Source organism: Hetaerina americana, unplaced genomic scaffold (genome assembly GCF_022747635.1).
Source record: "Hetaerina americana unplaced genomic scaffold, ioHetAmer1.1.p SCAF_13, whole genome shotgun sequence".
Classification (NCBI taxonomy): domain Eukaryota; kingdom Metazoa; phylum Arthropoda; class Insecta; order Odonata; family Calopterygidae; genus Hetaerina; species Hetaerina americana.
Genome location: NW_027286403.1, coordinates 14681348 through 14708218, shown reverse-complemented (window position 1 = coordinate 14708218; position 26871 = coordinate 14681348). Strand labels below are relative to the sequence as shown.

The 26871-nt window shown below is 34.2% G+C and overlaps 1 protein-coding gene across 9 annotated transcripts in view; it reads left to right on the top strand.

The window, feature by feature from the left end:
- Positions 1-26056, top strand: part of p120ctn (adherens junction protein p120) — a 295363-nt gene extending 269307 nt beyond the window's left edge. For 7 of the 9 annotated variants that reach the window (XM_071583290.1, XM_071583289.1, XM_071583294.1 and 4 more), the window contains 7 exons: positions 9444-9461; positions 9773-9915; positions 12164-12416; positions 13410-13548; positions 15974-16319; positions 17857-17949; positions 23618-26056. In XM_071583290.1, coding sequence (XP_071439391.1) covers positions 9444-9461; positions 9773-9915; positions 12164-12416; positions 13410-13548; positions 15974-16319; positions 17857-17949; positions 23618-23824 — 1199 coding nt within the window. In that variant the 3' untranslated portion in view covers positions 23825-26056. Of the gene's footprint in view, positions 1-9443; positions 9462-9772; positions 9916-12163; positions 12417-13409; positions 13549-15973; positions 16320-17856; positions 17950-18569; positions 18611-23617 lie in introns of all 9 variants that reach the window. The other 2 variants (XM_071583292.1, XM_071583288.1) reach the window with 2 other exon arrangements.
- The last annotated feature ends 815 nt before the right edge of the window (positions 26057-26871 follow it).

Genomic DNA, 26871 nt, shown 5'->3' with positions numbered 1-26871 from the left:
AATATTGTGCAACTGCCAATGATGTTTATGATAATTTGCCCGGAATATGGATTTTCTTATTATGTGTTACAAAAGTTAACACAAAGAAGGGAATGAGGCTCTATTATAGAGATCTCATTGATATCCTTAAAAAATTAAGAAAAATTAGTATCTGCATCATAATGGATATTTCAACATTGCTTTCCCTGGTTAACTAAGATTGAAATAATTGTGTTATTCATATCCCAAGAGACTCATTACCTTCGTCTTACAATTCTGCCTTCCTGCTTCACCCGTCCATCATGAAAATCTTGCACTACCTCGCACCCTGTTCCAGTAATTAATATTACACCAATCATTTGATGATTAATTTCTGTGTTGTTTGACTCTTTAAATGAGTTTTCTAAAAAATAGCCAATGGGTTAAGTATATTTCTTGAATCTTTGGATAAGTTTGCCCGAAACTAACCAGATGCCTCAAGTTATTATTCTAAAAATTATTCAATGGGATTATAAAATCACAATCTTGGTTCCTTGGGGAAAGCCAGGGAATAACTTTGTAAATACAGAACCTGTCCTATCAACCATTAATGTTTTCATATGGCCAAAGAGAAACTTATGTATTGCATAATACCTTAGTTAGAAGAAACACTCTAAATGAAAAATCAAATGTTAACTCAGTAACATGCTGGAATATGTGACGGAAATAACTTCTGGAGACATATCCCAATCTAGTATTTACTTTAATATGAGTTACCAAATCTTTTTAGGTTAAGGTAGGGCATTAATTATGGAAATTGGGGCCAAAGTAGGAAATGTTGTCCATAAAAGTGGACACCTTATGCACATGTTTGTGCATATTTGGTCATGTGGACACTTTTGCGCACATTGCAGGTATGCATAGTTTTCATTGCTGGGAAAATTCCAGATAATGATCAAAATTCCCTCATGATGACCTCAGATTCTCATCAAAAGAGGATATATCCAGGAAATAATGATAACCCTAACTGAAGCAAATGAGGATTGGCCAGAGCTGCTTTCACATCCACTCCGTGAAGCATATTTCTCTTTGCTGACTTATTCATGATGTAGGAAGCATTTAGAAGAAACTGTAGCCATTTCCACCGTTATTAGAAGAAGAGGAAATTGAGTGTTATACCAATTAACTGTGGATAGTATTGGTATTGTCATATTTATTTATTTGGGCTCTGTTGCATCACAGGAAAGGTGTATTTCAAATTAATAATGAAAATTAATTGTATGCTCAGGGATTTTTTTACAGGCAAAGATTATTATATAGAATTTGGTTCATTAGTGGTGTGATTGAAAACACTTATTTCAGGCGTAGTAACTTCCAAACAAAAATGGCCACCAAAAAAAAACAATTTAGCTGCTCTGCAAGATTAAAGTGACATGCATATTCAATAGCTATTAATGTATGCAGATTATAGCAGGCTTTTACCAGGATTTGCCCATTTAATTGCAGAAGTGTTTTACTGTTCTTTTACTCCCCGAATGAATTGACTCATTATGCATACTTATGTCTTTAAAATGAAACCATAACTAACTAATTTTTGTATGGGATTATGTAAAACAGCTTATGCGCGTAATGAAAATTGTGGTGCAATAAGATAGCAATTGATTTACCTATGCTATAAGACAATGAAAATATCATGTATGCCTATGATGAATGGCTAGACAAGTTTTTGATGATGTTGAAAGCCACTGGAAACCACCTCCTTAGTTGGTGGTTAATTAGTCTCCTTAGATGGTGCAGCCTTGCATTCAAATATGATGTGATGTCATTTCTCTTGTTAAAATATTCCTGAGGTAAAATAATTCCAAAATAGGACCTCTGAGCAACTGGGAGGGGAATATCAGTCCAGATTGAGGATAGGGATTTGGAATGTTTTGTCATAGGAGTGTATGGGAAGTTCGAAAATGTTAAGATGGAGATGATTAGGGATAGACATCTTTGGATTTAGTAAGACTAAGTGGTCCAGGGCTGACAACTTGTGGAGTGATGGACACAGAGGGTTATGTACAAGAGATGCCCAGAATATTGCCAGGGTGGGCATGATACCCTAGAAGGAATGGGCAAAAAGATTCAATACAAAGATTCATGCTGGCAATACAAAGAGAGGATTCTCATGATAAATTTAGAGGGATAGCCTATGGACAAAGTGCTGGTTTAGATGTATATGACAATGTCCAGCCATTCAGAAGAGGAAATAGACGTAGCATACAAAAAATTGAAGATATTGTAAGAGCAGTAAAAGGGAAGAAGAACCAAATTGGGAAAGAAGACTGGACTGGTGTTGTTGAAGGCTGAGAGGGAAGCAGCATGAGATGGTTCAGATTGAGAAAATAAAGCGTTCCTGGAGAAAGACCGGTAGACTTCTCTAACAAGAAAAGCACAGTAGTGGCGAACACCCCCTTTGAGTAACATTGGAGAAGGAGATACACATTGAAGGTGCCTACCCGGTTAGTACTAGTTGAGCTCTACCCTCACCTATTGAACCAACCTTTGGGTTGATAACTATGGTTTGGTAAATAAGCCATTGCGTGTAGCATTTTTTGACTTAGGCCTTCAACTGCATTGAATAGAAGAAGATGTTGAAGATACTAAAAGTGCTATTAAAAATGGACTAGAACAACTGAAGAATAATCCAATGCATCTAAAATAATCAGTTAATCACCATGCAAATGAAAAATATAAGGAAAATAGAAGCTTAAATGAATAAAGGAGTGAGACAAGAATGCTACCTATAACCAACGATACAGGATGAAGAGTGGAAGAAGGTACTCAGAGATGAAGAGGGACCTGATGTAGAGTAGGATGTTGTGTTTTCATTGGAGTCACAAAATATTTATTTAGGAGCTGTGTCCATCCAAAAACCTACCTTAACCGGTATATTACCTAATAATAATAAACCAACGATATTCATTGTAAATATAAAAGAGGCATAAAAGCACAAAAATTGAGCATTAAAGGAGGTAATGAAGTTAACGTACTCTGGTTCACAGATGACAACTCAGTATTAGCAGAAACACAAGAAGACCTGCAAGCAACTAAGAATTCTATGAACCAAGTACTTTGGGAATGTAATATGAGCATCAACAAGAACATCAAATTCCTGTGGTGTGAGAGAGATAAACTGAAGGCAGATTGATGGAAATTGGAAGTGTGAAACTAGAGTAAGTGGAATCCTTCAAATACCTGGGCGGCAGAATAACTTGGAATGGAAGAAGTTCGACCTACTCAATGCAAATAATGGCTCAAGCTATGAAGGTGTTCATGAAGAAGAGACAACTACTATGTTCAAAGAACCTTAGATTACAAACAAGGAAGCAGTTGTCAAACTTTTGTATAGAGCATGGCTTTCCACAGATTAGAGACATGGAAATTTGGAAAAGTGTACCAGTGAAGAATAGAATTAAAATAGCATAACCTATTGTATATTGTAAAATAAAATAACCTTTGAAACATGGTGCTGGAGGAGAATGCTGAAGAGTAAATGGACATACAAGAGTAAGGAATGAGGAAGTATGTAGAAGAACAGAAGAGAAAAGGGCTCTATGGTAACTCTTTTACGAAGAAGGAAAAGATTGATTGGACCCCCCATGAGGCAAAATGGATTATTTCAAAAACAAAATTGAAGAGAAAATCCCATAAGGAAGACCAAGAAAAGAGTATATAGGACAACTTAAGAAGGGAGTAAAGTAGAAAACTATCTGGGGTTGCAGGAATTGGCACTGAATATAGAAGAACTGAGGGGTGCAGTAAACCAGTCTTAGGATTGAGATACTGATGATGATTTATTTTTCATATTGTGCATTAAATATAAAATATTTATTTTTCCACTCCATTAATGGGTACTTAAATTGAAGTTGAAACAAATGGTTTTATTAATATAGTGAAATTTGGTTGGTGGCAGATGACAGAAACTAATATTTATTTTAATGAATAGATTTACCCTAAGCAATGCAGTGTTAGCTTATCTACATGAATGAATAATTTCGCCTTTTAGTTACTTGAATGAATTTCTCAGTATGTCTGGAATTAATACCATCAGGAACCCTGTTCAGTGTATGAATATGCTGGTATTAATTTATATGGTTTTAACTGTGGCAGTTTGTCCTTTAGCATACATGATGGAGACACTAGATTATCCACGATAACCATAAAAGTATTTCCTCACTGTCAAACCCATGGGAATAGTGTGAATTGAAAAATGGTATTTGAAAAGTGATGCAGAAAAGCTAATTTCATTAATATAGTTACATCATATGATTCTCTGAGATTTTTTCTATTTGTATTCATATCTCATAAATGATGCATCGTTCATTTTAAAATGTGGAGGACAGTTGCTTGATAATAATAAGTACCAGAGGCATTGGTATCTAAATTGTTTTTCTACCTCATGTACTTCTTAAATCACACAATGAATTGTATGCACGACCTGTGTTGAACCATCTTATTCATCCCCTTAATAAATAGTAACATAAGTGGAAAACGATGAAAAAAGAGCTACAGCTAATATTGTCTACGTACCTGTAGTTTTTGTGTATTTTGTGTGTGATTGCATCTTGTTGCATAACAGTCAGTGTGCTGCACATATATCTTGCCAACAGCATGTTAAAAACTAGAACAGGAGAAGGCGCTGCTGTCATAGAATGTGCAGAAGTAAATGTTGGGTGAAAATGTCAAAAGCTTTTATTTTAATGAAAGGTTAAACTTTAACTGTGTACTGTTTCACCTTATCTTGGCATAATCTTTTTCACTCAAGAATGCACATGAAATCATATATTCTACATTAAAATTTTCTTTCATTCTTTGTGCATCAAAATTGCAGTAAACTATCCAAGTTACACCTTGCACCACTGAGTGGTAACTCAAAATTGCTGAGAAATTAGCATGTTTTGATTAAGTTTTATTTGCAAGGGCCATATTCATTTATTTTGCATGTTGACAATATTTAGGTAATTCAGTTTATATAAATTATGTGTAATCAGGCGTAAAGTTAGATAGGAATAATATTGTGGCTGACATTTTTATATTCCCCAGCAAAACTTCTGCTACATTACTTTTCCAAAAGAAAATTATTTAAAAATCTTTTTCTCTTGATGAGCTACATGCACATATGTGTCTCATACATTGCATGAAGGCCTTAAAATTCTGCAAACAGGTATTTGGAGGTGGTGGCGAGATATGAAGAGGGTGTGACATTCCGGGCAGCACATTTGATTAATTTTCAAAGTAATACTTACAAATCAGTGATATGTCATCCTTTACCAAGAAAAGGATGATGTATCACTGATTGATGACTGGAAGAAGAAATAACATTAAAGGAGAAGACGTGGTGGGAAATAGTGTTGATTTAAACATTATTAAGGAATGGACTCTAGGCATTCATATTCAAGAATACTTATTGTTGGGAGGTAAATGAATCAGAGAAAGAGGAATTCAACTGGGAAATTTATTTTTTATATATTTATTTTGCATTAGTCGGAAAACAGTGCTTCAGCCTTTACATCGGACTTTGAACATTGATATAACAATTTGACAATTACATACACCCAAGCCCTAGGTGGCGGAAAAACCACCTAGGCAGGAATTGGACCCACGACCTCTGGTTTGGCAGACGAGGATGTTACCCCGCCGCCACTGGGGCCGGCAATGAATATGGAGAGGGAATAGGTACCATGGGTCCATATGAAAAAGGTTGTCAATGAAGCAGACCTCAAAAATTGGTTTCACTGCCTGTCAGGAAAGGAATTCTTCTTCCAGCAGGTTCATGAGCAGATTTGTGTATGAGGAAGCGATTCTTGTGCTCATGGCAGTGCCTTTTATCTACAAGAATAATTTGTCTCTGAGGGAGAAGGCAAATTTTTAAGCAGAATACTGCTCAAATATTGGAGGATATTTGTGGAAGGAATATAATGAGCTGGGCAATAAAAATACTAGTGTCATAGGGCAAAAAGACTGCTGCAGGAAAGCATTTGATAGTGATGGGTGATTGGAATGTGATGGTAGGCCTAGGAAGAGATAGTAGTAAGGTGAAGGGCTACAAATTAGGCGCAAGAAATGACATCTAAGCATAATAGGAGCTGGCTTTTTTATCATGTCATAACTAAGCACTCTATGACATGATAGGAAGTGCATTAAGGGAATTGAGATCAAACTAAGTTGTGGGGGTTGAAAACATTGTCGTGGAAGTGCTTGAAGGTTAAGGGAAATGCGAGAGGGAGAGTTCTTATGGACTAATTCATAGTATTTATGCGGGAAGAATTTGGCCAGAACATTTTGCCAGATCAGTGTTAGTTCCTATTCCATAAAAGGGAAATGCAGCCATGTGAGGAATAGAAGACAATAAGTTTGATTTCACATGCTGCAAAAGTGGTTCTCAGGATCTTCAATAAGAAAATGGACAGTGGAGAGAATGATTACTTTAGGGATGATTGGATTGGGTTCAGAGAGGAGGCACTTGTGATGCCAATTTGATGATGCCATGTGAGGTCACCAATAGAGAAGTATATAGAATGCAAACAGGAGATACTTGTCTGTTTGGTAGATTTTAGAAAGGCGTTTAATATGTGAATTGTATAGAATTAATAAATATATTACGGAAAATAAGAGTAGATTATAGGGATAGGACACTTATATGTAACCTGTACGTGTCGCCGACTGTTCCGGTATGAGTGGTGGCTGGAAAGTCCAAATGGGCAGTGTTAGAAAGAGGTAAGACTGGAGTGTCCATTATCACCTGTATTTTTCAATGTATATGTGCAGGGAATGGTTAAAGAGGCATGAGAAGAATCGGAGGTAGGAATGATAGTTGGTGAGGAATTCTTAAAATAAGTTAGGATTGCTAATGATTAAGCTTTAGTTTTCCAGTCTTCCAAGGGGTTGCAAACGTTGCTGAGCACTCTAGAGAGTCAGTGCAAAAAGTATGGGATGAGAAAAAGTAATCAAAATAAAGCTTTGTGTTTTCGAGCTAGGCTAAGTTAAATATTAAAAGGAGCTCATAAACCTGATCAGGTACAATTTATTTATTTATTTAGCCTTAGTCCGAAAACAGCACTCTGGCCTTTACATCGGACTATTAACAAAGAATAACAATGGAGACGATTACAAACACCCAAACCCTAGGTGGAAGAAACCCACCCAGGCGGGAATCGAACCCACGACGCATGGATTGGCAGACGAGGATGTTACCCCGCCGCCACCGAGGCCGGCGAGAGTTTGAGTTTGAGTAGAGAAACAAGAGTTTGCTTATCTCAGAAGTATTTCGGGCCAAGATCGTCTAATGTGGGGACATAAGGAGAAGAAATGTATTACATAAAGAAGTTTTCACAAGAAGAGAATGCATGAATGTCGAGTAAGGATGTTAAGAAACAGCTTGTTAAAACTTTGTTATGGAGCGTGGTTTTATGCATAAAAGTATGGTGATTGGAGCAAAATAATAGGCATAGATGGGAGGCTTTTGAAATGTGGGTGTGAAGAAGTATGGAAAAGGTGAAAGGGACAGAAAGGAAAAGAAGGGAGGAAGTGCTAGGTCTGGTGAAGGAGGAGACTGGATTGTTCGGAGAAGTGCAAAGAAAGCAGAAAAGATGGTTTCGGAGAAGTTAAATTGGCAATGGGATGTTGAGGACTGTGATAGAGGGGAGAACTTAAGGCAAGTATGGAAGGGGAAGGAATAGAATTGCATGTTGGATGGTATGGAGGGAGGAAGGAAGTATGCTGAATTTTAGAAGAGTTTATTATACTGTTGGATGTCAGGTTGTGTTGTGGGTAAGAGGCAAAGGAGATATCATGTATTGTTGTGTAGCCCATGTCCATTTTAAACCTGAACAACTCCTGGAGCTGTATGGGTGGTTTTAGGAGTGTGCTCCTGGTTAGGTCACCCGTGCCAAACAGAATGTGATTCATTTAAGTGGTAGATACCAATTTCCATGGAAGGTTCAATGTATTTTTAAATATCCGCATATTACTTGTTGTGGTAGGTATTGTAGGATTTCTTTTTAATTTTTATAGGCAGGTGTTTCTATAATGAAGGTATTATGATGTATGGCAACCTCAAATGTTGGAACCTTTTGAGAGTCGAAAAGAAAGGATAGAGTTGGCTCTGTATGTGCTATGATTGCCTTTAACAAGATGCACTCACAATGCTGGTAGTTGTAAATCAAGTGGAATGTTTGTATAATTGACGAGGACCAAACTTATCTTTACATAACTCTCTCAAACAAAAATTAGCATTTCAGGAACCAAAATATGTATTGTTACCCATTCTCAGGGCGTAGTTAAGGATTTCGCTCTTGTAATGCTTGATGGTAAGTTTTGCCTGTGAACAATGGTGTCCATCATTTTTGGCTGTTAATAAAGCTGATCAAAGTGAAACCTTTGATAGCCATAATGAAAAGATAAACTATAAATGTTTTGTATATGATGGGATAAAAGTGGCTGTCCTAGAGTGTCACTTACTATCTCATCTGAAATTGACTGCATGTACAAAGTCTTTCACATGATAGATGAATGTAGTTCTCAGAACTTAAATGTAGAATTAAATAAGGGTCTGTTGGACTTTCCACATTAAATTAAGACGGTGTTCCTATTGTGTAGTCATCGTTTATCTATGATGCATTACAACTTACACTTGATCTTTGAAATTTCGGGGGAAATATGTAGGTAGTAACAGTTTTTACTGATTTGTTCATATAATTAGCAATTTACGCAAAAAATACAATAAGTGAGTGTAAATTTCTGGTCAATTAGTTTCCCTCCATTAATTGTTTTAGTTCACAATTGCTAAAGTCTCGTGTGTATCTGGTTTATATATGCATGTTCTAGGTATTTGCGATGTTACGTGATTTCATTTTTGTTGTAAAATAAGTTTAAATCAACACCCACATAGATGCTCTTTTGATTGATCACATTAGAATGTAATTGGCATTACAAATGAACATTTTGTATTCTCCATAAGCAGTCAAGTACTCCTCCTTAAGAAAGGCGGTAGCTATGATTATTTACCACTGTAGATTTATATTATACATTTAGGAGAAAGTTAAAGTTATATAATTGGTTCGGACTGAAGTGCCATACTTGATAGGTTAAATAAAAGACTTAGTTGACAAAGAACATGCATTTCATGCTGTAGCATGTTGTTGCATAGATTTGATTTTCAGCACTTTTATAAATTTGTTTTCTTAACTAGTGATTGTGATTGTAAATAGAGAAAAAATGTCTGAGGATGACAAAAGATAGTACCTTATCAATTGGAGTGGATGTGATTACCACATTTATTTTTTAGTATTGATTCTGTTATTTTATAAGTCTAATTTAAGATTAATGCTTGAATGAAAAAGAATCTCATGATGCTAAATTATTTTAAATAGTCTATATTAATATATGTTTTATTATTAACTGTGAGTTATTAGCTCAGATCTTTCAAATGTTTTTTGTAGCATACAGTCTATGCCAAGGTAAGAAAAATTGGTGGGAATAAGTCAAGTATATGCTTTTTAAAATCAGCTTATCAAGTTGTAGCCACTCTGAAATTTGAAATTATTGCTACAGTATCAGCTCATAGATGCATGTCAATAGCTAGCTATTTATTTACTTCGTCTTACAAAATATAATTGCTTTTTAACATAAGTTGTAGAATTTGCCTAATACTATAAATAGATAAGGCTTATGTACATAATTGACATCTTTGAAATCTTATTAATTTTTAAGCAATTTATAGTTTGTCAAGCAAATTCCCAATTTTACGAAAAATATGTTTTCTTTCAAGGGGATAACTTAGGATGCTTTGGTGCAAATAAAAAGAAGAAGGAAGCACAACCAACTCAGCAAAAGGAGTCTGCTAGTACTAGTCGAGGCATTAGTCAGAGAACAGAGCCTGTGAAAGGAATGGAGTTACTGTGGCAGCCTGAGGTACTTTCTCATCTTTCATTGAATGACAACTAATAAAGCTATTAACATTAATGATGCATTGCATCATTATACTTTTTTTGCATTGTAAGAATTCAGCATTGGATCGCACATAGAAGTATAAAAATGGTATCACTTCTGTAATACCCAATATTACTGAAATTATTATATAACAATATATATTATATTTAATAAACCTGTTAGTAACTTCTAAAAAGAGGCCATTTCACAATTTTCTATTTGATTTTAAGTTACTCCACAAATCCTGTTATACATCGCATTTATATAATTATTCATTTATTGAAAATTTTGTGAGGAGAATCAATTAAGATACTCAAAAATGCTCATTCAAAGGCCCCTAGCTACTTCACTTCCTTGCACTCACATGTGAAGGCAGCCATTAAGATGCTGATAGCATTTCAGTAAGATCACTCATATTAGCAATCAGTTCCCGGAAAACTGAACACATTTGATGAACTTTCTGATTATGTTACGGAGTTGTGCATTGAGGTTAGCACAAATACCTTCTTTAACACAATGTTATTATTCCCTTAGGACATACATCCAAGGTCTTATTCAGAAACCAATTCCAATTAATTCGTGTAGTCATAACTTTTCCCTCTCTCATTTTTCTTTTCTTGAGCTGTGTTTTAAGTGTCCTCATTGAAAAGTCATTTTTGATGCTTTCCTGAGTCTATCTTTTTACTAATCTATTTTGCCTTAGGTTGGACAATTAATCCAACTTGTTTGTGTCATGTTTTGTTCCATTATGCCTTTCATCCTCTGGTCTCCTGTGTATTCTTTCATTTCGAATGTTACCTTTCAATTTGATATTCAACATCTACCTCCAGTGCATAGCATGTTTCAAAGGGTTCTCTTTCTTCTGCAGTCTACTCATATTGTCCATGTCCCTAGTCCATTGACTGCATCATTCCACACACATTTTGATGAACTGCATCCTTGTGTGTGATGTTATATTCTTCGAGCATTGCGGTTGCAAATGATGTATATAGGTACTCTTGCTTGAAATTGCTTATGGATCGAAATGAGCAGAAGAGCCTAAATTAGTCATGAATTTGAAATCCTTTAAAATAGGCCAACTCAGTCAAAAAAACATTCCTCGTTGCTGACATGTACATTTACTGAACCTTTTTTGGCATGTTCTATGAAAAATATAGGTGGAAACTTGTAAATCTTGGTCAACAGGTAGTTATGAAGCCACAACTGAAAGGCATCATCTGCATTAGTATAAATTTCCTTCCTTGGTGGTAAGCTTTGCATTTTAGTACAAGTCTCTGTTGCAAGGGAATTATTAGACATTGAGTCTGTTCATTATCAAAAGAAGTTCGTTCATTATAGATTTATTCCAGAATCATTATTGATTGCTATGCTTTCCTCTTATACTTTTTCTACTGCCGAAACCCAGCATCCCCCAATGAGTGGCCAAGTATTATTTTTTAAGTCACTGTGCTGTCTCAATATTGAATGAACAACAAATCCTCTGATATCAATATTTAAGAAAAGTTATCTCTGTAAAATCCTCATCTATTTATTATTTGCAAATTAGTTATGAACTCATCAGATTCTTGGAAAACTCCCAGGAAATCCCCTCAAATTCTTTCATCATACTTGTTATTGCTTGAATAACTTGTTGGATCGTTCCATTTTCTTGTTAACTTGGGGTAAGGACATTTTTGGTCCTCTCGATGTGGAAGGGTGAAGTAGCCCAGCGAGTAGATAATACAACTATGGAATGTCTCAATTTCTTATCCAGGTGATACTTTTGGATAAATTTATGTTAAATTCAAGTGGTAACATTTACTGAGCTTGTAGGAAGGAATAGGGCCTCCTACCCAAGATTTTAAAAGTTCACATGCTTTAAAGTATAGTTCAAGGTGAGTTCCACGATCACTGAAAACCCAGCATTCAGGTTGATTAATAGGTTAGTGTAGATGCACCTTGTGAGGAAGGCAATTCTTGTATTGTACCCAGAGATATTTTACTGAGGCCAGATGAATGAAAAATCAATGTGTTGACCAATAATGATAAATGAACAGGCTATTACTTTCTAAATGTAATCTACACTTTACAGTAAACCCATGGAAATAAGGATAGGTGGGAGGGATTAAAAACACCTGACTGATTGCATCATTGTGATCAATGAAATCACTGTATATCCATGCACATTAATTCCCCACATCCTTTTTATTTCCTCTTTATCTCTCAGTTGTAATTATCGTATATTCCTTAGGTTGTCCAGTCATATCTCCAACTTCTTCAAAGTTGCTCAAACCCAGAAACCCTGGAAGCAGCAGCAGGAGCCCTTCAGAATCTGGCGGCTTGCTACTGGCAGCCAAGCATTGAGATCAGAGCAGCGGTGCGGAAAGAGAAGGGTCTGCCCATTCTCGTGGAGTTGCTGAGAATGGAAGTGGACCGTGTCGTGTGTGCCGTTGCCACTGCATTGAGGAATCTTGCTATAGATCAAAGGAACAAAGAGCTTATTGGTAAGCCATATTAACCTTTTTTTTATAAACCATAATGATCTAGTTTTTTTAGAAAACATTGGTTTTGCACAAGAATTTCTATTATTGATGCAACCCAAGTAACTCTTACAATGGTAATTTTAAGGGATGAATTTATGTCTCCAGTTAGGTGGTGAAATACAATATATTCAGCTTCCCTCAGGATAAAGTAGGATACTATGATGTGCTTGGAAGTAGGGTTTTTGGTGGTTCATGGGAAAAGAAAGCATTTTGTGGATTCAACTTGCAGACTGGTCAAGCTTTCAATGTATATTGTAATTTCCCAGGTGTATTTAAGATTCCAAATTTTAGCCATTTATTTAAAAGCAAAAAGAAAGGTAAGGGGTTGAGGCTGAGGCAAAGGAGGTTGGTTTGTAAGTTTGTATGATGGTACTCAGGCAGGAGTGAAATTTTATAATTGAACTCCATCGATAAAGACGTCGCAAGTGTTATCTGCTGAGTGTTTATTCCATCCAACAATGAAAGAATTCTGCAAGGCAGCACCGGAAATTATATATAATGTATTTATTAGTGTAATGCCTGAGACAATTCTGAGAAAGTAAGATCTGTGCATTAGGCCTGCAATACATTTTTAGTCATCTAAACAAGCATTGTCAAGTGAACTTTAAAAGTTTGGTTCATCACTTGATTAATAGCTGCATTGGTAATGTTAGGAATGCATGCGAATATTTCATTGAGTGAGACACTGAGATAATTAAAATTTGTTGACAACATGTATGTGTGAACCATTATGATTCATCAAAGGTCAAACATTTCTATCGAATTTAATGTGAGGGATGATTTGAGTTTCAAATCTCAAAATAGCCTCTTCAGCTATTGTGTTAGGTGTATTTTGTTTATTTCTAATATTTCCAAAGTAATCAAAGCTAATACTGAAATGTGTTACATTTTATGGCAGAATAAATGTTAAGCTTGTATAATTAGTCACCTCTATGTGTTCAAAAATTTTTTCAGGGAAGTACGCAATGAGAGATCTTGTTCAGAAGCTTCCTTCAGGGAACCCACAGCATGATCAAGGAACATCTGATGACACAATAGCAGCTGTTTTAGCAACTTTGAATGAAGTCATTAAGAAGAATGCAGAATTTTCAAGGTCAGTTAGACCACATCAGTGTTATACATCGAAGGGATGAATGATACTGTATACTATGATTGGAAATGTCTCCTGTACTGTACTTAACTTTGTCATGCCATAATATCATAGGAAATCCCTCCATTCTTTCTCTGCATGTATCCTGCAGTCATTAGGTTGTCCACTTCCATACTTAGTCAAAAATAATTTTATAGCCAGTCGCTCAGTTCCAAAAAGTTACTTTAGCACACCCATTAAATCTCATTGATATGGGCAATTTCTTTGTGATGTAGAAATATATTCCTACTTAGATCTTTTACCTGACCAATACAGCGTAAAAATTGTTTTGGACTTAGGCAGATAACCCTTGCATTTACTCACATTTTTTAGGTCTGACTCCAGTGGCTTAGAGCATTTTACATTTAAAAGTCTCTTTCTTGTTAGTTTTTAACGTGATCCTGTAGTAAAAAAATTGTATTGGAATGTGTCTAACTAACAAGAGGAAGTCGTAACCTTTTTGTGGCTGATTGATATCATTAATGTAGGTTTGTACAGCAACTAATTATACTAGAGCTATGATTGAAAGTTCCAAAGTGAGGAAACACACATCCTCTAACTTTAATGGAAAAACTTAAAAAAAAATCAAAGTTATATAATCCATTGTTAATGGCTGGTAAGGTTAATCAAAGAAGTTATGGCAGAGAAAGGCCACAATATCTTTGAGGTTAAACGTTAAACTGGTTGTAAATTAAGGTTCATAGAATAACAATGCCACAATGAATTATTACAAGCTTCGGGTGTCTGTATTTGTTAGGATAGGTCATCTTTTTGGCCATTCCTGGGTAATAAATGGATTGGAAAATGATGATAAAGACTTAGAGGATAAAACAAGAAGGAAGCAGAGACATCTGGTGCCACCATTAGCCTACTCTGTTTATGGAAATTACCGAAATGTTTTAATTCAATGTTACATGCAATAGTTCACTGCAAATTACACCATAGTTGGGAGTGCTGCGAATCATTCTAAAATTTGAATATGGGAGAAAGATGCAGGTGGCCAAAGTACTATCAGCCACATCAACATGATTTCTGCATATTTCTTTCAAGCAGGTTCAAGGCACATACTCATTGTAAAAGTAAGTAAAACAAAGCAATTACTAAAAATATAGCCATTATCAAATAAAAAATGTGACCTCCTCATATTCAAATTTATATTTATGGAGGTGGAAACACACTATTAATAAGAAGAAAGGTTTTTTGTCATATAATTTTGTATATGCATACCACTCCATGATTTATCATATCATAGAAAAGCAAGTCAATGGGTCAATGCATGAGATTTTTGGTGCCATGTTCGGAGAGGAATTTAAATCTGGAAGTAGTGGCCTATGTTTAATGTTTTACAAAAATTGTAGCAAATCAGAGCAAATGCCTGGGTCCCATGGATAGACCCCATTGCACACTTCCAGAGATATAGGCCAGAAAAGTTTAAACACCATTCCCACCCTTCTTTGCAGTTGTGAATTTATAAACGGGCTCTTGATATTTAACGACTGGTCAATCATTTGTTATCAGTGAATAAACTTTAGCAGGATGTAAAGCAGGATTTTATTTCATGGTTCAAATGGATTTCAAAGAAAATATATCTGTGGATAAAAGAATAAATGTTTTAGACTTACTCACATCATATCGTGGGACTCGACCATGTATTAAATTTGTTATCATGATAAAAATTGAGAACTGCATAAATATGGTCTTTTTCCCATAAATTATAACTGGACGGTTAGATTTTAATTTGGCTTTAATCGAGAAATTTCATAAAAAAACAGGCATGAAGAAGAGTTACCAAGATACATACATTTTTTCTCTCTTTCCAGCTAATTTTAATCTAATTGACACATTTCTTAGTCAGTCTTTAATCTCGCCCATAAATAAAAATCAATATATGAAATAAAATGTGCAAGATATTTCAATTCCAATGTGAAATGATTCTGGTGTACTCTTTCATGATAGAGGATTGTTCTTGATTATTGTAGAAATAATTATTTTTGATATTTCAGAACAGCCTTATTGAAAATTATTTTCACTGTGCAATATTTTAAATTCTGGTGATTTGTTATCACTTGTACGGGAGAAAAATTGTATAATTTATAAGTACATTAAGTAAATCCATCAAATGAGAAAGAGAATGTACTTTTCTACAGAATTGAATTAATTCTATGGAAAAGTAAGCTCTTTCTTTCATTTGATGGATATGCATAACTTCCACTAAGTGAAGCCTGAACCTTTAAGGTATATGCTTAAAGTATATTTAATTCATAATTTCAATTATGTATATTTCTTTCATAGTTTCATACTCAACTAACTCCAATATGTTCCATATAAATAATCAAGGATTAACCCACCAAAATACTTGTTTTAAAATAACCTTTAAATATTTTTATAGATCCCTTCTTGAAGCTGGTGGAGTTGAGAGATTAATGAACATTACTCGCCAAAGGCAGAAGTATACACCTCGTGTGATAAAGTTCGCTGGTCAAGTTTTGTATACTATGTGGCAACACCAAGAACTGAGGGAAGTATATAAGAAACATGGTTGGAAAGAACAAGATTTTGTTACAAAGACTGTGGCAGCTAGGAATGCTAGTCCTAATTCCCCAAATAATGCAAATAGCACATTAAATCGACCTATGGCTAGCCAAGGAGGCACAAGATATGAGGACAGGACTATGCAACGACCATCTAATGTGAACAGTGCGTCAAGAAGCCCTGGTCCTTCTAACTTCCAGAGGGTGAGTGATTAACCCAGTGTTGTGTGGTGCAGTGTGTATGAGACCATCTGTTGGGTACTCAGCTCTGAATGTTGCATTGTTTTTTCCTCTTAAAAAGGAGTGTGAGAAGGATATTGCTTGTATGAAAGTAAATTCTAAAAATTCATGTGGCATTGTACCCTCTTAAACCTCTTGTATGATGTTTTTTTTTGTAAAAATGCATGTTTTTCACATAATAGCAGACTTAGGAAAGTAATATGATCTTTGTGAACTAATATAATTGACAAGTGATTTTTCCGATCATCTGTGAAATGATCTTAATTCCAATTAAACATAGATCCTTGTTGTATTTATGAACTAAGTTGCATAATATTTCAAAGTAAAGGTTTAAAACTTAGCGAGAAGATGGAAAATTTGAATTTATATTGGTACTGATTCCTGTATTTTCAGTGCAAAATATTAACCATTAATGTATTGCAAAATATTTATTTTGTTGATTTAATTTCATGTAGCAATGGCAAAGGGAGTGATGCCTATGCTTAACTTGTACCTCATTTTGGGCCATTATCAAAACTTTCAGATAAATTTTGAGCTTAATTTTGCTCAGAAAATTTCCAGCATTGGGAATATTTGAAAATACAAGAAAACCAAGCAAGTACTCCAGTTACATAATGAATTGAATCTCCTTAATAATGGTTATGAAGTATGCATAAGACGAAAGAGTAACTGTCAGAGGGCACACTTGGGAGAGAGCATTAGCATTAACATTTGAACTTGCACTGGAGGTTTCAACATGTGCTTAGTGGATATATTTATCATATTTGCTTCATTTTAATAACTAGTAGGTTTCTATAGTTACAAACCAAAGTCATAAGCATTCCAGGAGTGTATAAGTTTCTGTAAGGACAGTTAAATGAACGAAAGCAAAATTTGCTGGAAATTATAATTCATTAAAGCCAGTTAAATATGAACTGATCTAATATACCATATTTAAAAAACTAATGGTTTTATGAGGTTCTTCTCATTAAATTCCTCAATATTTATTGGGCCTATTTGTGGTTGTAGTTATATCTTACCTTGATTTCAAACTTTCGTTAACATTTATGAAACAATTAAATAGAACATCATTCTTCCATGGTAGTTAAAAATACAAATTAAACATTTCACTTGCCTTTAACTGGCTCATATGCTGAAAATTTGGCCAGTTTGGTAGTTTGTTCCCTTAGTAATATGTTATTTTTATATTATTTACTTGTTATCATAGTGCTTTGACACTTATTATAATGATTTAATATTGCTTTTTACGGAATGTTTCATTAAAATGTCCATTATAATTTTTGTTCAAGATCAACCACTGTGAAGGAAGTATTTGCATGTATTAAATATGTTGTTCAAGTTCTGCAGATTAGTTATTTACATTGAATAATGGCATCAACTCCGAACAAATAAATTTCGTTAACAACTAATGGAATTTGTGATTTTGAATTTGAGTGTGGTTGTATTAGGAAGTTTTGTATTTATTGATACTGAATTTATTGAAAAAATAATACCTTTTCAGGGTGAAGAGATACCCATGGCTGATATGTCATACCCTGAAGGAGGTACTCACGCCCCTCCTGCTGGAGGGGTAAGAATTTATCCCCCCCCTCCAGTAAGTGACCCAGCTTCTATACACTTATGCATGTAACCATGGGATTGATCCCTACTGTAGCCTATCCATATTTGGAGGTGTTTGATACTTTTATTATTTCTGTATTGACAGTTTAGTCAAAATACTTTGGGGTATATTAGTAGATGACTTGCTTTGGTTATATATTTTTTTAAATTACTGTATGATTTAAAGAATTTTTATGAGTTATTTCTTTTCCAATTTATAGAGCTATATAATTTTACCAGCTAGTTGTCTTCACTTTCTTTGGCTGTTGCATGAAGTATCAAAGCTGCATGACTTTAATTTGTGGAGTAAAACGTGGGAGAGGCAGGGCTCTTATGGGATATAGGGACAGAAGGAAGACTATAAACATTTGTATCCTTGTAGTGGACTGTCACAGATGTTGGATGAATGGAAGAGGAAGAATATCATTGTGTCAGTTATTAACAGTTTAACTTATGTGGACTTTTTTTGCTTTTTGTGTACTTAGTTGTGTTCGTATATGTGTATGGATAATCTGTTTTCACTTTCCATCTATTTTGAAAAATTTATGGTCTAACTTGGTTCTCTGTTCTCATTGGCTCACAGCAACTAAATTTTTGTTCTTTTCCTTTTGCCAGCCTGTGCAACGCAGCTAACCTGTCCCTGCTTGTAACTACTGGTGGGTGTTTCCTCTTCTCTGTCATATTTGTATTGGGTAATGGGAAATTTTTATCCTTATTTTGGTGGGTGCTTTTGAGTATCTTGGTGTTTCAGCTCTCTGTGCGTGTAATTGAGTTCAATAACTTTGAATTTGATTTTCCCCAAATTTTCCTTTTGGTTGCTAGCTCTGGATTCAACTTTCCACTTCAGCAATTTTTTCTGACATTGAATTGAAGAATTTTTATGGCAGAAGTGCTGCCAAGTTTGCTATTTCAGATATTTAATCATGTATGTAATTGTTTGCATATCTGAGAAAGTAGTTTCTCTACTAAATATTTGACAATATATCAGCTATAAATAGATGAAGAGGTGTATTACATTACATGAGCACAGATTCAATAGCAAGGATTAAGATACAGGAGGTTGATTATATGAAAACTATCAAAGGCTAAGAGACTTACTTGAATATTGTGGTGTAATAAGTGTACATACTTTATTTCAGTAATGGTCGTTGAGCCATAAATACTTACATTAAATTATGTATGCTCAAAATCAAGGTGCATGCCTTAACCTTGTGATTTTGTTGGCTTTTTGTGTATAGGTTATAAAACACCAACCACATAACATGGAAAATATGATGTATTGACTCAATGATGAACATTGAGTTGAGGTCAACTATTGTAATTCTATGTTTGTAAACAAAATATTTAAAGTGGAGCTAATAACCTATTATTTCATATTTTAGTCTGCATTGTTTATAAGTATTTATGGTTCAGCTTACTTACAAATAGTAATTATTTAGCTGCTGTTAGCATAAAATATTTCTTCTTTCTGCCAAATTCTGCATTTCTCCTCAGTTTCCTTATCCATTACTTATTATCGTAATCTCTGGATTTTCAGAGAATAATTAATTTAATTTTTTTTATTCTGCAGATGCAGTTTGGCCAACTGAAATGTTAGACTCTTTTATACTTGGTAAATTTTAAGGGCTCCAGTTGAAACTGAAAATGCATAATATCTAATGTACTTTGCTTAAAGTGCATCATATCCAGCATACAGTTACTGCTCTTTAGTGTACTTAAATGAATGCAATTCATTTATATTTGTAGTGCAGGGTGATCCTGACATTGCCTTTTAAAACAAATGCCAACATCAACAAAATTATTATGTATTCTAGGTTAATTTCCTTAGATAATTAGAAGGATTAATATGTAATGAAATGTGAATTTCTACATTAGCAACTAGTCAACTTCTGGTACCCAGAAGGTGCTTTTTCACATTTATGAAATGGTCGCAATTAACTTTCTCTGTCAGAAATAAAATCTTCTGGATTTAATTAATAATCTATTCCATAAACTCAAAATTCATCAAATTCACTTGCCATTTATTGTGTCATATATATGCCTAGTGGTTGGTTGTAGTCCAGGGGTAGAGCGTTAGGCCTGGGTTCGATTCCCGGGCAAGCTTCTTTGGGCACCTGCGGCTCTACCTTAGCTATGTGATTTTTTGGGTACCAAATCTTCCTGGGAAACCATTACCAGCAAAGGGAAAGGAACTGGCTCCAATACCCTGATATGTGAATTTAACATGCCGTCGGGTTTAGTACTGGGTGAACTCGATCACCACCTACCAAATTGACCTTCGGGTTGATTATTGTGTTTATGGTTTATATATGACTGATGAAATCAGAACTTACAATCTCTCTCAGTTGAGAAGCTTTCTTAACGTGTCAGGAGAAAGATTCTAATAATGTTTCACATGAAGTATATACTCTAAAGCTTTCTCAACACCAATGAGTTGCTGCAGAAGTCTATAATCCAAAATTTGAAAACTATTTATATTGAGGGAGTGGTGTGTGAATCTCAAGCAGAATGAAAGTCTTTTTGCCTAAATATATTAGGTCTCTTAACTATTTGCTTCAATTTGTTACGGGTGTGTACCAAAAGTATAGTGATTAAGTACATGAACCCATTCCTCAAGTATAAAGATTACATGGATACATTTGGTTGATTATTGCTTTTCAAATGTTTAGAATTTCACATGGAAAAAACAAATACTTTAAGATTTATTCAAGTTTAAATTGTCATTTTTGGAGTTTCTTGTGGCATACAATTTTTTTTAGCATCTGTCCCTATTTCTTGAGCATTTAATGTTGACAGAGGTCCAAGTACCTACATGCTTACGTTTTTACAGAATCATTAATTATTTTGGTAAATGTTGAGCATCTTGGTAGAATTGTGAAGCACCATTTGTTAAACATCTCACAAAACCAACACTGGTTGAAAGTATTCAATTAGCATTTACTATTATCATTTGAATTTGAATGTATGAATGTTAGGATTTGATATGGATGTAAACAATTTTAACTTCAACAAATTCAGTCCACTATGACAGCATCATCAGCTACCATTTTAATTGTGGCCTCTTGATTATTTGAGGTATCTAATCATTTCTGCAAAACTTATAGACGTTTGGAATATTTGTCTGTGGAGTCGATGACGGCTGAAATGCTTTGGTTCTGAAATGTGATCATGGGGACTAAAATAGCTGGTTTCATTTTATGATATTACCGCAAGTAAGTATGGGTGTAAACAACAGGAGAAATGATGATTTCCAACCTAAATTGTAAATGGTAGTAAATAAACTTTGAATTCATAAAGCAATTTTTTTTTAAGACCAATACTACTCGGTATTGAGTGGCTTTCTATTCTTCCACTCAACTCCTTATAAGTGGAGCATCTATCTGAAGTTGTGGCCGGTTGGATTTATTTAACAACCACAGAATATATACAAATTTTCAAGAGTTAGCCAAGGGGTCTCCTGCGATTTTGTCAGCGACTCTATTATAAAGTCAGATGATAGTCGCGGTTCTCAATAGGATAAATGTAAATTGCAGCATAATATCCATGTAAGTCTCTTTTATTGGTTAAAAATCTTTTGTAATGTGATTTCACCGGAAAGTATTTTTTATGAAGCCATCCAGCTTAGTGCATCATTTCCCTCATAAACGTGGTGTTTTTAGAGAATATTCCAAGTGATCTTGACTTAGTGAGATGACTGTTGGCCAACATACTTCCATAAAATGGTGTGGCTACGCATACTTTATATTTCCTTGTGATATTAAGTATATTCTTATGGAGTGATGTCATTGTGGCTGAATGTATAGAAAGTGTAATCATTAACTCCAAACAGCTTATATTAAGCTTGTGGTTGGCTTACTCATACACTGGCAATGTATTAATATACCTCACCTTACATTCTTTATGCATTCAAAATTTCCTTGTACTTTTCAGTTACATAGGGTTATTACATCACAAAATGCTTTCACATTATTTATCAGAAGTTGGCCTTATTGCTTTGAATCACAGTCATTTCATTTACTTGCCATCAAAAAAGTACTTAAAAATAATTTTATGCATGATAAAAGCTTTATAAATTAATTTTTTACTGTATGCCTTGCATGGTAAGATGTAGACAGTTTTTCTAAGTTGCCATATTCTTTACCAATATATCATATAAATAACCCTCTAGGAAAGAGATACCATTAAAAATTGAACTCAAATGGCTTTGTATGACTTGATTTTGTTATATGCAGACTGTTCAGTAAAGAGTGGTCATGAATATTTTTTTCGATGATTTTTTCCTCAGTGGTAGCAATGGTGTCGATATTTTCTTCCATAACAGAACTAACTGGAGGTATTTGAGTTCATGTTCATTTGAAATCTTTCCTCTTTAAACATTCAAAACCATTTTCTAGTTGTACCATAGAGAAAAGCAGATTCTTCATAAGCCTTCATTAGCTTTCGACGTCAGATGATTTGTTCGGGCAAAAGCAACGCAATGTATTGCTTATCACTTGTTACCTCATCGCTGCCCAAGACAAGCTGAACATGTATCAACTTTGAATGGCTGCTGCTGGTATTTACAATAATATGATCAAATCAATGACCCTTATATCATGTATACATTACACTTAAAGGTAACAATATGGCAAAGTTATGGAAGATTAAAAGAATTCTGAACACTCTTTATTGAATAGCTCTCATATTTTAATAATTATTTTATTTTTAACAAAACTGCCCTATTACTTTCCTAAATATATTACAGACAAAAAATAATCTATTTGCAAAATATTTGGTTCAAAATATTTCAAGTGTACAAAAGTATGAACCAAGGGTGCTTGTATTTTACAAGTTTACAAGATATTTACCATTTTAAGTTATTATAAGGTCAATCATCAGTCTTTACAGTTAAAATATTTTAACAGTGTGGGGAATGATATTACTGGTGATATCCTTTTGAGCATTGGATAAAATAACCTTAAGAGTCTACTTTTAATTACTAAATGGCATCAGTTCTACTGTAGACTAACATGTCACCTTCAGGTTATCAAGACATGTCGACCATTTTCATAACTTATCATTTGTTGACAGAATTATGGTTTTCAGTAATGAAGCAATATTCTTTTTTTCTTTCAAGGTTCATGAAAATAACTTGTCAAAGTATCCCTTTTAGAGCCCATAAACACTTTGCATGCTGTGAGATTCTTAGACTTACTTTACCTTAGAATTGAATTTGACAGTATTTTTGGAAAATTCTCATTAACAGTGGAGAGTGGTATTAACTAACTTTGAAACATAAAATTATTGGTGTTATTGATAATTTATGGAAGTGGTTTATGACTTTGTACTTATTCTCATAATTGTAAATATTTAATGAATGACTACTCCTTAGTGTTCACATTTTTTACTTGGACTTAAAATTGAGCTTAATCATTGAGGTTATTCTTGATTTTTTTTGCTTTATACCATAAAAATGACTATAATTATGATCGAAAAGTGAATTTGAAATTCTGTAAATGTTTTTCCAATTATATAACTAGATAAATTTAATTTGAGCTATTCCATGATATTTATTGAGCATGAGTATAATGCATGGGTGATGCATCCATTTGATGACAGAAATAGAGCTAGATGACCAGGTGACTTAAGATTGAATCTCAGGGTTTCCCTCATTCATTTTCTAGCCAGCCAAACCAGGTGAACCACTGTATGCTCAAGTGAACAGAGAAAAGAAAAAAAATAGACAGTACGAGGCTGCCACACATCCATCCTATGAAGGACCCAACCAGCCTGGCCCCGGAGACGTCTGGGGTTATGAAGATCAAGCAAAGGGTGTTCTCATGGATGGCCATGCCACAGGCCCTCCTGCAGGAGGTGACTCTTGGGTATGAGACGCTGTATGTTTTCCTTAGGATAAACTTCGTGCACGTCTCATGAGAGTTGACTTCTGCAGCTAAAAAATAAAAGAACAGTTAGGGTGAATGATTTAATCAGCATTGGACTGATATGGAATCTACATTTGTCTCTCACTGCTGCTGTTCCAGGAAGAAGCATGAGTTGAATGTTTAATGGGTGATTGATGAGGCATTTCCGTTAGTTAATGAAGAAAGTTGTTTTCATACATTAATGTACATTTTACAGTTGTTACCAACAATGACATATTTGTAAATATAAATGTAATATGAATGGATGCATTGCATTAAATGCTGTGAACCTTGATATAGTGCAAGAAGTTTCTTACTTGTCTTCTTGAAAACCAGGGGTTTAAAAAGTTGATACCTCAAGTTTTCAGGCTGATGCAAGTGCCATCCAAGAGCCCATTTGAGTCCAATCTCAGGTTAAGGGTTGAAAAGAAGGAAGCATGGAAATAGTTAGGGTTTGTGTGTTGGTGTTAGGAAACCATTCCATTTATGTAAATGTTTGTTCTTGTATTGGTAAGATATTTGAGCCAAAATTTGAATTGTAAAGCCATTGTGTTAATTTCCCTTTGTGATTTTTTTTAAATTTTACATTGTGACAAATTTGAGCTTCCCTGAATTAGTTTTCTTTGAATTCATCATCATTCATGACGAGGCAGCAATGAAGACACTTTTGAAGCCTATTTTCCTATTGATGGCAGTTTGCAACTTTAAATTAAGGTGTGGTCATTTGTTATAAACTTAACACTACTTTCATTTTGAATGAATGTGAAAATTGATTTGTTAGTATGTTGTGAAAAGTATTTAAAACTTTCTTTGTGCTTTTCTACAAGTGCTGGACTATATTATCTTTCAATACTATATGTGTACCTACAGTTTGTAAGATAAACTATGTTATCATTTTTAATATGGTTCTTTAGGGAACAAATTCATAGAACTATTCTCACAAAAATTGCTTTAGTATTTCATCCAACATACCATGACCAAAATGTTCTCACTGTTCCTACAGTGTAGTCAAATGTTGTTAGAGAAGAATCATTAAGCATGCCAGTCCACAAAACTTGCCAAAACTGTATAGTGCACATATTAAACATATAAAAGCCTAATCTCATCATGTCCCTTTTTTACAAGTCATGTAGTATGACTTTCTCCTATGCACTGTGAAATGACTAGCTAATTCACAGCATAATTTTCCCCCTAAACCTTTATCATTTTATAAACACAAACAAATACATAAGTATTGTGACTGATGTTTCATTTTGCATCCATATTTTATCCTTTATTTCTGTGATATACTGTGAGTCAGGGTATTTCATTTAAATGTGACTTTTTTTTCACATGGTCCTCTGGATTCATTGAATTTCATTATTTGTAGTTTATGGAATTTACTTTAGACTTATAATCCATTGTTTAACTTATCAATGAGAACTCCATTTTTAAAATGTAGGCATTATTTTAGTGTATCAAAGTTTCATGTCAATTACAGCATATTTGTGAATATTAGCAGTTCCTTTGAAAACTCATAAAATGTTTTGTATCTTTGTATATGAATTAGTTAACATAAAAGTGATATTATATGCTAATTTTAGTATCTGAATTTTCTAACCCAGATAATGTTACCTTGTTCATTTTGTCAGTTTGTGCTTAAAACTGTTTTACTTGAAATAGACTATCAGTGAGCACAAGGTGGTCAACTTCACAGACTGGCATTTGGCCATTTTTTCAGGTAGCATCTAGTGACACTCGTGACTATTTTGGGTATTTGGTAGTCATGATCTAAAGGTCATAAAAGCTCAAGTTTTTCTAATTGAAAATCCAACTGCCATTTGCATTACTGATATTGTCAATTTCATACACAGCAGTGTAAAGAAATTAAATGTTTCAAGTTTAATATTTAAAATGTGATTCTTGAAATTGGTCGGCTTCAATCTGGCACTTTTAGTATACATTGGCAGCATTAAAGATTTTATTGAAAAAAACTAGTGTCCTCACAAGGCATGGATCAAAGAAATGGAGGTAAGGAACATCAAAGGCAGTAGTTGCAGACATGAAATTGAATTAATTATTTTAGTGTGGTGCCATTTTACCAAACATTAAAACAGCTGTTCATTTTATCCCATTGCATTGTCTGAATTTCCTGTGTAAATTATCAATTTTTTATGTCCTAATAATGTACAATTGAAGTAAAGATCATTTTTATAAGCAGTCTTTTGGTTTCCAGTAGCTAAATTCCCCAATAGTGTGAAATATCACTTTAATTTGTGCATATCTCATGCAATACGCAATAGACGTGTGATTAATTTGCAACAAGAAGTGAAAGTTAAAATTAATGGTAAAATAACAATTCTGATGACTAGCCCTTACCTGATGCATGCATTAGTGTATCAGTGGCCAGGAATATTTTCCTCCATTGCATACCATGATAACCTAATTGTTTGAGGTGCACTTTTAAAAATAGATCTGAAGGGAATCACAGAATTTTAAAGAGCTCAAATTGTGACGATTTTTGTCAAAAAAATCCCTGATATATTTCATCCTCATTTGTCCTATTCATTGCAGAGAATCTTGGTTGTCAAGACAAACGAAATCTCCATCTTTGACGTGGAGAGAATTCTTTGATTGTGCAGTATTTTTTTGTTCTGGATATTTTGCAGATTAAATTTGTTTGACTTGCACTCATCTTGATGGAAAGGTTAAAGCATTCAATGGTCTTAAGCCTTATGGTAATGATTTATCCCCCCTGTAGGTTGGAAAGTAATCATGCAATTAATGAAAATAGGTTCTCGTTGGCATGTATACTTTTTCAAAGATTAGCTTTGTATGGACATTTTCAAGCATATTCTGGCCATTGTAAAAATCATTACTTTTGCCATATAAGTTTAAGTGATTTGTGAAAGGCGTAACTAGATCCAAATACAAGTGAACTTTTATCTTGTAGATATTCCTATGTAGAGTATGTTGACTTTCATTTCAAGTTATGTACAGGTCTTGTACTTAAAAAATTACATTTATGGAAATCA